The sequence below is a fragment of the Ovis canadensis genome, chromosome 11, assembly GCF_042477335.2.
Source record: "Ovis canadensis isolate MfBH-ARS-UI-01 breed Bighorn chromosome 11, ARS-UI_OviCan_v2, whole genome shotgun sequence".
In the NCBI taxonomy this organism is placed as follows: Eukaryota; Metazoa; Chordata; class Mammalia; order Artiodactyla; family Bovidae; genus Ovis; species Ovis canadensis.
The window spans coordinates 44978666-44993516 of record NC_091255.1 but is presented as its reverse complement, the minus strand read 5'-3'; the positions used below and the strand labels follow the sequence as shown (position 1 = coordinate 44993516).

General features: G+C 53.7%; 1 protein-coding gene across 1 annotated transcript in view; it reads left to right on the top strand.

Moving 5' to 3' along the window:
* The first annotated feature begins 1014 nt into the window (after positions 1-1014).
* The window catches only part of ITGA3 (integrin subunit alpha 3), a 28659-nt gene continuing 14822 nt past the window's right edge, over positions 1015-14851 (top strand). Inside the window, exons 1-8 of the mRNA XM_069543160.1 lie at positions 1015-1059; positions 1476-1704; positions 8893-9020; positions 9347-9423; positions 11136-11385; positions 12919-13005; positions 13374-13581; positions 14040-14236. Of these exons, the coding sequence (XP_069399261.1) occupies positions 1499-1704; positions 8893-9020; positions 9347-9423; positions 11136-11385; positions 12919-13005; positions 13374-13581; positions 14040-14236 (1153 nt within the window). The 5' untranslated portion in view covers positions 1015-1059; positions 1476-1498. The remainder of the gene's footprint in view (positions 1060-1475; positions 1705-8892; positions 9021-9346; positions 9424-11135; positions 11386-12918; positions 13006-13373; positions 13582-14039; positions 14237-14851) is intronic.

Sequence of the window (14851 nt, the reverse complement as noted above, 5' to 3'; positions counted from 1 at the left end):
AAGTAAGCTCTGAAGAATGAACTGCTGTACCACAGTAAGAAAACTCCTTAAACCTAGAAAAAAGAATGCTCCGGGGAAATGGGTCTTTGTGCTGCAACAAAAGAAATCTGAGTTAGACTCAAGAAAACAGAGTGATCTCTTCAAGTTTCCATTTAGTTAGATTCTTCTGCAGAGAACCAGATCTTTGGACTCCGCCTACCTAACTGAACCTCGTGCCACCCACGACATACCTGTCGGGGCTGAAGTCCCTGCCCAGTCTCCAAACACTCAGTTAGAGCCTGGGTGGGAGGAAGGGACTTTCGGGATTCTGCTGGGCTGGGGCCTGAAGGCAAGGGTGGATCAGAAATGGGTACAGTCTGAGCCTAGCTCCCTGGCTACGGAGGCACTCTAAAGAGAAGGGACTTCTTTCTACACCGACTGGATATGCATGATACAGTAGATGTCAGAGGGCGTAGCCCGTGGGGGAAAACGCTGTCGTTGCCAATTATAATTAGCGATGCTTGGTTATTACCACTGCTAAATATCTGATTTTGCGAGACCATTCCCCGCCCGGGTCAAAGTGGGTGGGAACAAGCGGGTAAGAGAAAAAATCCTGACAAGAAAGGTGAAGGGGCTGGGTACCAGGAAGAACGCTCAGAGACCGCTAACCTCTCAGGGACTCACAGCGCGGCGGCGGAGAGCAGAGCCTTCCAGCCGGTGGCTTGCGGATATTGGTTCCCAGATGCGCCAATGCCGGGACTCTCCAGCCGGACCCACAGAGGTGGCCGCGCCCGGAACGGCCTTTCCAGCGGCCGCAGCAAAGCAGCGGGACAAATCCCACCCCCGGCCCCGCCCGTCCAATCCATCTTGCTCGGAAAGCGACGCTTCTCTGGAGGAGCAAGCGGAGGGGAGGGGAAATCCAAGCTTTTGGGGTCTCCCGACAGGTGTTTGGGGGAGAGGGCGGAGCCGGCTCAGGAAGGATGAGGGAGGGGCGGTGCTGCCCCTTTAAGAGGCGGCGGCCGAGCCGGGACCTTTTCCCTTTCCCCGGAAGGAAAGCTTAGCCCTGGCTGGGCGCGCAAGGTGGGGAGGTGCGGGGCTGGGCGTGGGGAGGCGGGGCGCGTGCGGGGGGACACCCCTCCTTCCTGTCTTCCTTGCGGTGGACTGGTCTGCCTGCTCAGATCCGCCGCCGAACCCGGATCGGAGGCGACTGTGCGGTCAAGTGGGCGCGGCCGGTGCGAGCTGAGGGGCAGGGTGCCCAGGACAGGGGGGCGGTGACCCGGGACAGCGCAGGCGGGAGAATAGACCCGCGGACCTCCGAGGGAAATCTGAGCGTTCAGACCGTGAGCGGATGTAAAATTGACCAAGTCTGGGGGCCAGAAACTGAGCAGCGCTGCGGGGCTTAACTACGCGGCCGGCGGGAGCGTTCTTCGGTGGCGCGGCGGAGCAGGTGAACAGGTCCTCGCTCCCAGCTCCACGCCCTCACTCGCTCTCGCCAGCGGCCAGGTTCCCGCCGGCAGCCATGGGCCCCGGCCCCAGCCGCGCCGCCGGCGTCCTACGCCCGTTGCTCGGCATGCTCGCCTTGATGGTGGCCGCAAGCAACCGCGCCGCCTCCGCCTTCAACCTGGACACCCGATTCCTGGTGGTGAAGGAGGCCGGGAACCCGGGCAGCCTCTTCGGTTACTCGGTCGCCCTCCATCGGCAGACAGAGCGACAGCAGCGCTACCTGTAAGTGAAACTGGCCGGAGTGGGGTGGGAGGGAGAGTGTGCGCACAGGATGCGGATCTCAAGCTGAGTCCGAGCCCTAGGGCCCGGTGGCTTCTAGGCTCGCAGGCCGTCCGCTTTGGGGAGCGAAGATTGAGAGGGCGGGGACCCAGGCAGCTCTCCTGCTGCTGAAGCTTGGCGGGAAATGAGGGACTGGAAGTGGGATGGGGGCAGTAATCATTTGCAAGTGCTGTCCTGGCCAGAACCTGTTTAGACTCAGCCCCTCAGCCTTTTAAACCTCTGTTGAGAATAGAAGTGGAGTCCCCGTTTCCTGAGACCCCTCCCATTCAGTGAACCGGGAATTTAGTGTACCGAATGCCTCTTCTCTCCAGGGCTGGGAACTGGGGAAAACTGCAAGATAAACGCCTTTCCCCTTTCCCGGGAAGAACCTACGGGCATATGCATTTAAACCCGCCCCCACCTCACACTTAGTGTGTGGCCCCGCCAGCCACACCCTGCGTGCGCAGAACCAGACTGGAGGGCCTTCTCAAGTGCTTGGTGGTTGGAGAGAGAGGTGAGGGCGAAGTCTGGGTGGCTGGAGCTGTCCAGGTGCTCCTTCAGACCCCTTGAGGATGCAGAAGTAGCAGTGAGAGGAGGAGCTGTCTCAACTCCCCCAGGGTTTCCTGCACCCCACCCCCACCCCCGGCAGTGATGCCCTCCCACTAGACGTCTCAGTCTCCTCGCATTCCACGGATTCATGTTGAATCTTCAACCCTGAGTGTGTTTGTTTTGGTTTCAGGAGGGAAATAGTGTTTTTCTCTTCTGGTCTCCTTCGCCAACAGCTGCAAGGAGAAGGAGGGGAAAGAGCTAGAGAGGGAAGAGAGGGGAAGGAGACACATCCAGCTGCTTATGTTGTGCCCCCCAGCCTATGTCATGCCCAGAGGGGCATGTCCAAGTTTGAGAAGTTTCTCTGCGTGGGCTCAGTGTGCTGAGGTTGGCAGGTGGAGGAAAAGGGCAGCTGGGGAAGGTGAGGCTGTCCAGGAGGGAAGGCTGTTAGGACAGCTCAGGCAGGCCTTCTTTGGGCTCTTCTGTTTGACTGAGATGTCAAACTCTGCTGGGCAGGAGGACAGGATCAGATAAAGGGTGTGTTGAAACCTTGCCCAATTCTGGCTGGAACCTGCAGAAACTTGAGGAAGCTGGAATGTCCAAAGTCCAGACTCTGCCTCAGCCTTGGCCCCTGCCCTGCTGGCCCAGCCCCTGTCCAGTCTACCTGCCTACTTGGCCTCAATTCCATCTGGCTTCTGCAGAGGTTAGGGCCACCACACCCTTCGCAACCCGGCCCCAGCGGCTGCGGTCTGGCCTTAGCCAGTCCTCCATCTTTTGGAGACCCTAAGTGACCATCAGCTTAAGTTTCTATATTAGTGCTCTTTCTGCCCCAGCCCAGAAAAAGATTTTCATTGCAGAATCAACATAATATAAAGGAATGTAGTGTAAAGAGAACATCAGAAAAGCAAGGGTAGGTAATGGAAAGCTGGAGGAAATAATAGATTCCGTAATATGCAATACTCCCCCCGCCCCCACCTTTTTTTAATTTTTATTTTCTGCTATGTGACCTTAAGCAGGATATTTCCCTTTTCTGGACCCATTTTCCCGAGAAAGGGGTTCAGCTTGGATCTATATATGCCTTCCTGCCTCTGTTGGTCTATAAAAGGCAACTTACTAGTTTCCCATCTAGAATCTGTCACTAATACCTGACTCTTCGCATATTAGGGCACTTTCTTCATGGAGGTAATAGTGAGGTTTTAAGGAGATGATTTGGGGTAAATACTGCATCAGCTGAGGGCTCTTGTGCTAACCAAGGGCCTCACTCAAGGTGACTTAGTGGAGGAGTCCTGCTTTTCTTCCTGGGCAGCTAGAGATGGCATTAGGCCTTTCAGGAGCCCAGAAGTTTCTAAAACTGATGAATCTCAGAGTGACAGGTAGTTCTGGGTGACTCATTTGGGTATCTTCAGTCTTTCCAGGGGTGATTCTACATCTTGGCTCATCTCCTCATCTCACTGAATTCTGCCCCATGACCCTTAGGGAGAACCAGCTGGGCCAGCTGGGCTTCGCTGCAGCCAGCTGTGTAGCCAGATGTAAACAGCTGCCTGAGTACACAGCTCAGGGGAACCAGCAAGTCAAGTGGCAGTCTTATATTCTGTTAGCTTCAAAGTCCCTTTGGAAAATGGGGGAGGGTTCATGATCCTGAACAAAGTCTGAGCCTGGAGTTCCTTGCAGATTTTCAGGAGCTACAGGGACCCTGGAAAGTGTATGCAAAGTCATGCATGTCTGTGCATTGTTCTGGAGCCAGGAGGTGGGGAAAAGCATAGTTTTCATTATATTCTCAATGAAGGCCTTATTGTAGTAATGGTTAAAAATGAAGATGTGTCTTTGTTCCCCATCACCTTCATCTCTAGACTGAGGTTCCATGCCCGCAATATCAGAGGCTTACTCTAACCGCAGCCCCAATTGCCCAGTCTCTGGAATCTCCAGTTTCCTGGTGATCAGGAGCAGGGCAGGGAAGGGGAGAGGACCAGGGTGCTTTGGGCTTCTTAGTGAGATGCTTCCTCTGGGGAAGCAGAGGGACTATTCCTCTGGGAGATGGTCACGGACCTCCCCTGCTTTCCCCCGGTACCTGTTCTGTCATTTCTTCCTGGGAATCCAGGTGTCCTGGGTAGGTGACCTGACCTTGTAGACTATGGGAGATACCCTGGGGCCTTTGCTTGGAAATGAGGGTGTTTGGGAAGCCTGGGGCAGGGGGTGGCCACAGCTCCTGGAAGATGAGGTCATACCTGAGGTAGACAGGAACCAGGCTTACTTGTTCTCCTAAAACATGTTTCCTTGGGTAGGGCAGGCACCTGGCAGCCTGCAAGGCTTGTGCCAGAGGAAATGGGCAGAGCAGCTGTGGCTGCAAGCAGAAGCCCTGGATCCGTACTGTCCTTTTTCTCTGGCTTTCTCCAATGACCACGCCAGGCCAAGGCTCTTAAAACTGGATGGGAGGTAGGGGCAGCCTGATCTTGTAGAAAATGAAGTGTAAAGGGCTTGGTCAGAACTAACAGCAAGAGGGATTGAGGTTAGATGACATGAAAAATGCCCTAAGGGATCAGATGTGGGAAAAAAATACTAAGGAGCCAGAGAAAGGGAGAAGAAATGAGACAAACAGTCTTGTTCTTTATTACTGGAGGCTTGAGCCAGGCCTCTTTCTCCTGTCCTCTCTCATTCTCTCATTTCCCCAGCTTGGTGCTGGGATTCTAGGCTGAGTCACCAGAGCGGAAAGGGGACTGGGGGCAGCTGGGGAGGACGAAGAGGCTGCAGTTTCAGCTAACACAGGAGTGGCCTCTGGGGACATGGCTAATTCAGGCAGAGGGTTGGCACAGAGCTGGGATTCAGGCATCAGAGAGCTGCCCCCTACCCCACTGCCCCCGACCCCACCCAAGCACTCAAAGCTGGAGTGGGACCCTCCCTAACTGGCTTTCTGGCCAAAGGAGTAAGGCATGGGGGCCCATGGCCTGAGTGTTGGACTCGCTGGCCCCTCAGTGTTAATTGAAGTCTTTCCACTGGGGCCACCCCAGTGCCTGCCTGAGGTGATGAGTCTGGGAAGTTGAATCTTACGGGCTGTTTCTCTGAACATCATCCTGCCCCAGTAGGCCCCAGGGAGACTTCTCTGGGGTGAACTGACGGGTGCCCTGACACCCCTGGGCCCTGTTCCCCAGCCTCCTTTGATTCTGTTGCTTTCTACTTGGCTGCTGCATTAGCTTTGATCTGCCCCAGGAAGAGTGGGGGGGAGTGGCAGGAGTGAGAAAGGGCTTCTCTGGATTTGGAGCCCAGGGGCCTCTACAAAGGCCAGGAGGGGCTGTCTGGCTGGAGCCAAAAAGTAGGGTGAAGAGGCAGCTGTTTGAACGCCCTTGAGAGGTCATTTTACTCATCCTGGAGGGGCACCAGCTCCCACCCAGCCCAGCCTGACTCTAGGAGAGAGGCCGTCCAATCTCCTTTCTCCCTTGCTGCAAGAGCTGAACAAAGTATCCTGCCTTGTATCCCACTTCTGACCGCTGCTGGGAGGGTGACCTCAGTGGTGGTCTGGGAGGGATCAGCTTCTGATCTGATCTGATCTGGACCAGATCCAACAGCAGGAGCAGTGTGCTCATTTGCTTAGTAACTTATATTCATTTACAACAGCAACAAAAAGATCTTTCCCACCCTCTGGATTTTCCCACACCTGACTGTGGATGGAGGAAGCTGGACCCGGCCCTCTGCACACCCTCCTTCCCCCTTCTATTCCCAGTCCTCTGACTGTGGATCCATGGGATCCTGGGCTGGGAGCCAGAGGGCCTTAAAGGGCCTCTAAACAGGCCAAGTAGGAGCTAAAAATACTCCAGGGAGGTGGGGGGAGCACCTTGTGGAATCTCTGGGGAGGGAGGGGCCTGGGATGCAGGGCTAGGGTTAGCGTCTTACCCCACTGCCCCTCGGTGGGCACAGGCTGGTGCAGGGTGAGAGTGGAAAGGGTATAGGTAGTAAGGGGTTTTATGTCAGTCCGATTGCTCTTCATGCCCAGCTCTGCCTTCTCTGTACCATAGGAGGCTAAGAGAAGGGGGTCCCTCAGGCCACTCCCTCTAAGATGAGGCTGCTGGGAGGGTGTGGCCACCTGCTCCTCAGCCATTCCAGCACTTAAACTAGGGCCTGGAAAGCAGCAGGCATAGCAATACTTCCCTGGCACTGCTCACCCTGGAATGCAATCTGGGTTCTCCAGGGACCCCTTGCCCACTGAGGCCTGGACCCACCCCTTCAAGGTCATTGTAGCCAACCCCCAACTGCTACCTCCAGCCAAATCTGAGCTCCTACCCTCAAATGACTAGCTGCCAGTAGCGCATTGACCTGACTGATGGGCTGGTGTCTTTCAGCCCCAGAAGTGTTACTTCCACATTACCCTCTGCCCCATCCAAACACCTGAACTAGTCTGCCCAGTGCGCTCTGCTTTAGATGCCCTCATCTGGCAGGGCAGAAATTCCTGGGTCCCCAGAGCAAGGCCTGGGGGTGTGCTGGGGCCATCCTGGTGCCACAAGAAAGCAGAACCACCGTGCTCACATGGGCCTCGGCTTCATAGTCAGAAGGCCCTTCTAAAGAATGAACCCACTGTTCCCCCAACCATCCTGGAGGCTGGTGGGGCAGCTGCTGGCCCATTTTACAGATGAGGCACTCACGGCTCAGAGGGAAAGGAAATTGTCCATTGAGGCAGAACATACCTAGAACCAGACCCCTCAGCTCCAAGGCTGAAATATTCCTTTTCCACGGGCAGTAGCTCCCCGCTCTCACCTGTCAGGCACACAGGGGGCAGATGTCTACAGGTGGTGAGGCCATGAGCTCACTAGGTACCCATCTCAGCCCAGACCAAGGATGACTAACAGGGCCTGGCTGCCACGCTGGTCCCCTGCCAGCCCTTCTGTTGGAGTTGCCCGCCCTGCTTTGCACAGAGAAGCTGCACCCCTGCTCTCAGGAACTGTTCTCCAGGGTGAGGTCTGAGCTGAGTTGTGAGGTGCAGGCAGCGGTCCTTTCACGGTACCCCCAGGCAGCGCATTCCTGACACCCAGTGGGCGGAAGCACCCAGGCCCCGGCATGCCCAGGCCCGGCCCTGCCTAATCCCTGCCGCCCTCTCTCTCAGGTCCCAGGCAGGAGCTGCAGGCAGAGCTGTTGTTTTGCATATCCAGGCTCTAACAGGAGGCCTGGCGCCCCAGTTCTGGGCTGGGAGCCTCAGGAACCAGCATTGCCAGGGCAGATGGAGGAGTACCTGGGAGATGTCTGCCACCCAGGAGGCAGGGTCCAGCAGGATTGAGGAAGCGGTCTTGCCAGAATGTCCAAAGGCTGCTGACAGATGATGCTGGGAGAGCAAGGGGTGGTAGAGCTGGGTTCTCAAACCACGATGTGAATATTTGGGGTGTATGTTAAATATGTGGGTTCCAGGGCTCTACGCTCAGATTAAACTCAGGCTGTCTGTGGTGGGGGAAGGAATTTGCCTGTTGAACAAATATCACAGGGATTTTTTATTCTAGTGGTCCAGGAACTACCTTTTGAGAGAATATGTTAAGGCTGGTCACTTGCCTTCCTCTCCTCTAGTCACCTGTCTGGGATGGGATGCGCTGCTAGAGCCCTAAGAACCCTTGTAGGGACTTGCAGGTGGCATCCTTAAAGATGGGCTCCAGGCAGACTGGGGACAAAGTGACTGACAGTCCTCATCCACCCCCACTCTCATGCGCACCATTCTGCCCAAAGGGTCAGGTACCCAGCTCTCCTGCTGTCACCCCCATACCTCATAAATCTGTCTCAGTGTGGTAGAAAGGGGGCGAGAAGACACTCCAGGGTCCCTCAAGGACCCTGCTGACTCAGCTCACCCAGCTGTGGTTTGGGGTCATTTGTCCTTTCCTGCCCACATTCTTCAGACCACCCCAAGATCTAAGTCCTCCGATGGCTTAAAGAGGTGGGACCCAACTATCCACCCCTCCCTACCCCCTCACACATCCTTTCCCCAGATCTCTGGAAGTTTGAATCTTGTGCCAGGACAATGCCACCTTCTTCTTTTCCCATCTACCTTCATCTCAGAAGCCAAGCGTTCTTTCCCCAAACCAGATCTACTTATGTCAGTCAGATACCAAAACAGTCCTTCCAAACCCAGATCTCGCCATCTTTCTGCCTTGCTTAATATCCCTCCACAGCTTCCCTTCTCACCCTGCCCTCTTGTTCCTCCCCATGTTTCTGGCCTCCGGCTGTACCGAGGGCCTGGCAGATCCCTGAGTCACCCTCTTGCTCACAATTCCTGGCTCTTGCACATGTCAGACCTCAGCCTGCAGTGCCCCTCCTCCCCTTCTTTACCTGGTGAGCCCTGGGCAGCATCCTCAGACTCAGGCCAAGGTACTCTTCTATGGGCCTCCCTGATTGCCCCCATGCAGAGGCGGGGCTGCTTTGCTCCCTGCTTTCCTCTCACGAGGCACTGACCACAGGTGTCTGTCTCCTTGCCTGCCTTCCCCACCCTGGGCGCTCCTCGAGGGAGGGGCACAGAACCATTCGTCTCCTGCTCTCGGCCTGGCACAGAGCAGATGCTCGGTGCATGTACATCAAGCAGTGAGTTGTTTGAAGCAGGCTTTGGCAAGTGTGAGCCTGAGTCTACTACCTTCTTGCCCCCAGGCTCCTGGCTGGTGCCCCCCGGGACCTCGCTGTGCCTGATGGCTATACCAACCGGACTGGTGCTGTGTACCTGTGCCCACTCACTGCCCACAAGAATGACTGTGAGCGGGTGGACATCAAGGAGAAAAGTGAGAAGAGGGCTTAGGAACTGGTGCTGGGTCAGGAGCCGGGTGGAGGAGGTAGCACAGAGAGAATGACTAGAAGAGACAGAGGGCTCGGCTGGGCAGTGTCAAGTGCTTTCTTGCCCAGCTGGGAAGAGGGAGCCCTAGGGGAGAGTGGGACCAGATGGGATTTGTGGAGCTCAGACTGTGATGGGCTGGGGAAGGCAGGGAGGGAAGGTGGCCCTGCTGGAGTGGGAGATCTGGGAGGGACCAAACTCCTGCCCTCTGGAGGCTCTGGATGCCTAGACGATGGGGTGAGGTGCCCTGGCTCATGAGCCCTCTCATGCCCACAGGTAACCCTAACCACATCATTGAGGATATGTGGCTTGGCGTGACTGTGGCCAGCCAGGGCCCTGCGGGCAGAGTCCTGGTAAGTCGGGGCTCACCATCGGATCCCCCTCCAGACATCTCCTTTCATCTCCCGGGAGCTGCAGAGGGAAGCAAAGGGCAGGAGAAGGGACCCTGGTGCATGAGCTTGCAAATGTCGATTTCTGCAGCTGTATGTCTCTGTGGACATGTGTGTCCTTTCATCCTGCACTTGTGGCAGGGGGATGGGGAGGGTGTCTGGCGCGCTCCCAAGGGCCAGCCTGGGTCCTTTCTGAATCACCCATTCCCCCCACCCTGGGGTGGGGGCGGTGCTCACCCTTTGTGGGAATGAGTCGAAGGGACTACGAGATGGAAAGGGCAGAGAGAGCCTCAGGCACTGTGGCCTGGACGCACTCCTTCCGAGGAGGCCAGCTGACGGAAGAAGCACAGCCCTTCTGCCCCAGCTCATCCGGCTTGGGTTGGGGGCCACTCCCTGCTGTCACTTGTCACCCCTAGCCTGCATTCATCAGTGCTGGCCCCTGGGATCTCAATTTTTGAGTCCCAGATCGACAATTTATTTTTCATTTTTAAATTCGTTTAACAGTTACATACAGTGAATGTACAGATTTTAAGTTTCAGTTGCGTTTTGGCAAATTATAAACCCAAGTAATCAATGCCCATTAAAGAAATGGCATGCTTACATCACTTCAGACATGCACTCCTTTTCAGCCACTGTCACCCCCATAGTCATCACTGTTGTGATTTCTGTCACCTTTGAACACTGTTGTAAGCTCCGGGTTTGACCAGCTCACTGAAACACCGTTTCTAGTCTCTTATAAGGATGGTGGGTCCAGAGCTCCGCCTAAGTCAGTCTAGATCTTGGGTCCTTCCACAGCCTTCTACTTGCCCATCCTTTCATTCAGTTTGTTTTTAGTGAGCGTGTCCTGCGTGCCAACACTAGAAACTTCCCAGTGACTCGGCAACAAGAACTAGGTCTGGTTCTGGGTTTCATCTGGCCCCTGGCTGTTTTACAAATACCCTGTTCTTGTTGATTTGCCCAATAAACATTAATGGAGCACCTCTCATGTGCCGCGAGAAGCTTTGAGAGAGAGAGCACAGTCTGGTGCTTAAGAGCTTGACTCCGGAGCCCGATAGCCTTGGATTGAGTATTCCCTGCCTCTCTCTGGATGTGAGGTTGCTTATTTCTCTGTGCCTCAGTGTCCTTATCTAAAATGAGGAAGTAATTATCCCTAGCCCTTAGAGCTGGTAGGAGGCTTAAGGGAATTAATATGCAAAAAGCTCAGACTTGTGTCTGGTGTATACTTACTAAGTAAGTAAGCACTCAGTAAGTATTAGCTACTGCTGCAGTGGTGGTGGTTGTTATTCTAATATTGATCTGTTTATTAAGAGGCAGGATCATCTGGGGACAACAGAGAAGCAACTTTCTAACCTGCTCTATGTCTAGCTCCTTTTAGACCCAAGAACCTGAGCCCTACATCCCCTCATCCTTTTCCCTTTTTATTTTGTCGAGATCTCTACGCCACTCTCAAATCCAGTACCTTCTGGTCTTCCAAAAAATGTTTCTAACCCTCAGGGTAGGTTTTGGAATTCTGGAAAGGCAATGCGGGTCCAGGCATTTCTATGGGAAGGGAGAAAAGCCCGGAGACCTCTTTCCACTCCTCTCCTGCAAAAGCAGAGGTGCATGGGGCCATGGAGACTCCGTACCTGAGTTCCTGCTGTGGGCTTAGCTGTGTGTATTGGGGGGGCGTCCCCCAGGTCTGTGCCCACCGCTACACCCAGGTGCTGTGGTCGGGGTCAGAGGACCAGCGGCGCATGGTGGGCAAGTGCTATGTGAGAGGCAACGACCTGGAGCTGGACGCCAGGGATGACTGGCAGACCTACCACAACGAGATGTGCAACAGCAACACTGACTACCTGGAGACGGGCATGTGCCAGCTGGGCACCAGCGGTGGCTTCACCCAAAACACCGTGTACTTTGGGGCTCCTGGTGCCTACAACTGGAAAGGTAGGGACCGTGGGGGAAGGGAAGAAGAGCAGAGACCACTACCCTTGTTAGGCCCTGAAGCAGTCTGCCAGAGCTTCCACACAAGAGGGCAGAGGAGAGCACGCCCTTGCCAACATCAGCAACCACCTCGACCTCTGATATTTTAAAGCACTTTCTAGGTACCAGAGGTACACCTATTATCTTAATTAATCTTAAAATGCAAGTATTATTATACCCATTTTACAGAAAACTGAGCCTTGGAGAAGTAAAATAAAGTCAAATAAACTGAGCCCCAAGGCCAGTAGTAAGTCCTGAAATGTGTATTGGAATGTAGGTCCATCTGATGCCAGGTTACCATTTAAAAACTTATTAAAAAATAAAACACATTCCTGGTACAACTACTAAATGGTACAGTCAATTAAACAGGAAGAGCGCCCATCTCCCACATCTCCCTCGTCCCATTTCCCAGTGTGTACTGCTAAGTGTCTCGTGGGTCCTTCCAGACCTGTTTTAGAATATGTAGGTATCTTAAGAAACACACATACCCACACAGAAAATCATTTTAAATGTATTGTTCTGCTACTTCCTCTTCATGTATCAATAAATTTCAGACATGTTTTCACGTCAGTACATACAAGGCAATCTTTTGAGAGTGCTGCAGAGTATTTTCTTGTATCAAAACCCATGCTTTGATTCTGCCACACCACATACTGCCTTTCGGGCATCTGATGGCTCACACACCCTCCACCTGCCTCTCTCCACCACAGGCTATAGCAACAATGACCTCTTTTCCCTTACTGCACCTACTATTGCAGAATCAACAAGCAGAGGGAGCCCAGAATCTTTTTTTTTTTTTAATTGCAGTATAGTTGATGTACAATACTATGTTAGTTTCAGGTGTATAACACAGTGATCAGTATTTAAGTACATTGTAAAATGATCACCCCTAGAAGCCAAGAAACCATCTGTCACCCTTCAAAGTGATTACATTATTATTGACTATATTTTTTATGTGGTATGTTACATCCCAATGATTTATTTATTTTGTCCTCTTGACCAACAGATTGCCCAGGGCATAGTCACAGCTCTGGGCTCACCTGAGGCTGAGGCCTCTGCTCACTTTGCTAGTCTTTCTTCCCACTCCTTGGCAGGGCCAAGGGACTCTCCAGCAGCAGCCTGGGGGCAGGGGAAAGCAGGTAGCCTGGGGACAGGATTAGGAGGAGATAATGGTGTGAGTCTGGCTTCCTTGTCTAGGGTGGGGGAAATGTCATCTGTTGATAGTATGCTGGTACCCAGATGACTGGATTCCAGCCATGACTGGACATCCCTGAGCCTCCATCCCTGAGCCTCCATCCCTGAGCCTCACTTTTCTCATCTGCAAAATGGGGGTCATCATGCTAGCTCAGAATTGTTAAAATAAAGAGTAAGTGATTTTCAAATGGCAAAGTACTCACAGATAAAAGAGGTTATTGTTATCCTTGTCTGGAGTGGGGGCTGGACATAGTGGAGAAAAGGAGTGGTGGCTTATACCCCCTTCCTCAAATCTTTATGAAGGAAACAGCTACATGATTCAGCGGAAGGACTGGGATTTGTCTGAATATAGTTACAAGGACCCAGAGGACCAAGGAAACCTCTATATTGGTGAGTCCAGTGGTAGTGGCCTTTTGGTGGGGAGGAAAAAGGGGGCTCAGTCCCTGGCACACTGGTCCTCTCTGCTTCAGTGTCTGGGAGTAGAGAGGCCAGGCTGCCCTGAGACCAGTAGCATTCAGTTCAGCTAGCACACACTTACTGAGCACCAGCTGTATACTCCACCCAGAGGCAGAGTCATGACCCTCATGGAGTTCATGGTCAGGGTACAGTCAGGACTTGGGGCTGGGCATCCAAGGTCCACTTTCTTGCCCAACTTAGAATAGAGGAATAGAAGATAATGGGGGATCCTGGGAGATGACCAGAGTACAAGGGGACCAAGCTTACTGGAGTCTCAATTGACCACCTTCCCCCCATCCCAGGCTACACGATGCAGGTGGGCAGTGCCATCCTGCACCCCACAAACATCACCATTGTGACAGGTGCCCCGCGGCACCAACATGTGGGCGCTGTCTTTTTGCTGAGCCAGGAAGCAGGTGGAGACTTGCGGCGGAGGCAGGTGCTGGAGGGCACGCAGGTGGGAGCCTATTTTGGCAGTGCCATTGCCCTGGCAGACCTGAACAATGATGGGTGAGGATCCAGGGACATTTCTCTGGGGCCAGGGAGAATGATGAGGGGGTGGGCTTGCACGAGTGAGGGCAGAGAAATAGAGGTTTGCAACTGTGCGTCTTTTTGCATGCTGTTTGCAGGGATTTACACATCAGTTTTGCATGTTGATTTGCAATCAGACTTTATGGGATTCGGGGTGTTTGCATGTCAATTTCATAATGCCTGCATCTCACTGTCTGTGCCTGTCATTCATATGGCCCTAGTGGATATGAGCTGTTTGGGTGTGATCTGTGTGTACATGGCTTTTCCACAACCTGTGTTTTCTATCAGATTGGTCACATTGACACTTCCAAGTCCTTCCCACAACCTGTGGCCAGAGGCATCACTTGTAGAGTTGTGTGCCCTGCCTGGCGCAGTTGTGTCTGCTAAATAACAGTTATGCTGCATGTTCCATCTCCCCCTCCTTCTTTCCTTTGCAGGTGGCAGGACCTCCTGGTGGGTGCCCCCTACTACTTTGAGCGGAAAGAGGAAGTAGGGGGTGCGATTTATATCTTCATGAACCAGGCAGGCACCTCCTTCCCAGACCGCCCCTCCCTCCTTCTTCACGGCCCCAGTCGCTCCGCCTTCGGCTTCTCTGTGGCAAGCATTGGCGACATCAACCAAGACGGATTCCAGGGTACGAGCCAGCACTCCCGCCCCAGCATCCACTGACTGAGAGCCAGCTGCATACCAGGCTTGATAGGGCCCAAAAAGGAGACAGACTCGGGCCCAAGTCTGGGGAGCTCGCAGCAGTGCAGACGGAGCCCCCAGGGGTGAGCTCAGTAGACCTCCTGGAACAGTGGACATACCACTGGGCATCAAAGGCCAGGCTGAGTGTACACAATGGTGGGAACAGAAGGGGCAAAATGTGAGTGTGGTACATTTGGCTGATGTATAGTGGGTATGAGGTGTTCACATCAGAGATGTGGCTGGAGAAGTGGGGTGGGGGTGGGGTGGACACACTGAAAACCAGGCAGCAAAGCTAGGGCTTTATGCTTGGGTTATGGTAGAGGGGTGTCGGAAAAGATTTGAGGGCAGAGGTGTGACGTGATAGCTTGGTACCCTGAGAGATGATTTTGGAGGGAGATGTGGGCTGGATGGAGGTGGGTAGCAAGGCTAGGGATATTAAAATCAAGAATATAGTATTACCTATGGCTGATTCATGTTGATGTATGGTAGAAACCAATACAGTATTAAAAAGCAATTATCCTGGTGGCTCAGATGGTAAAGCATCTGCCTGCAACGTGGGAGA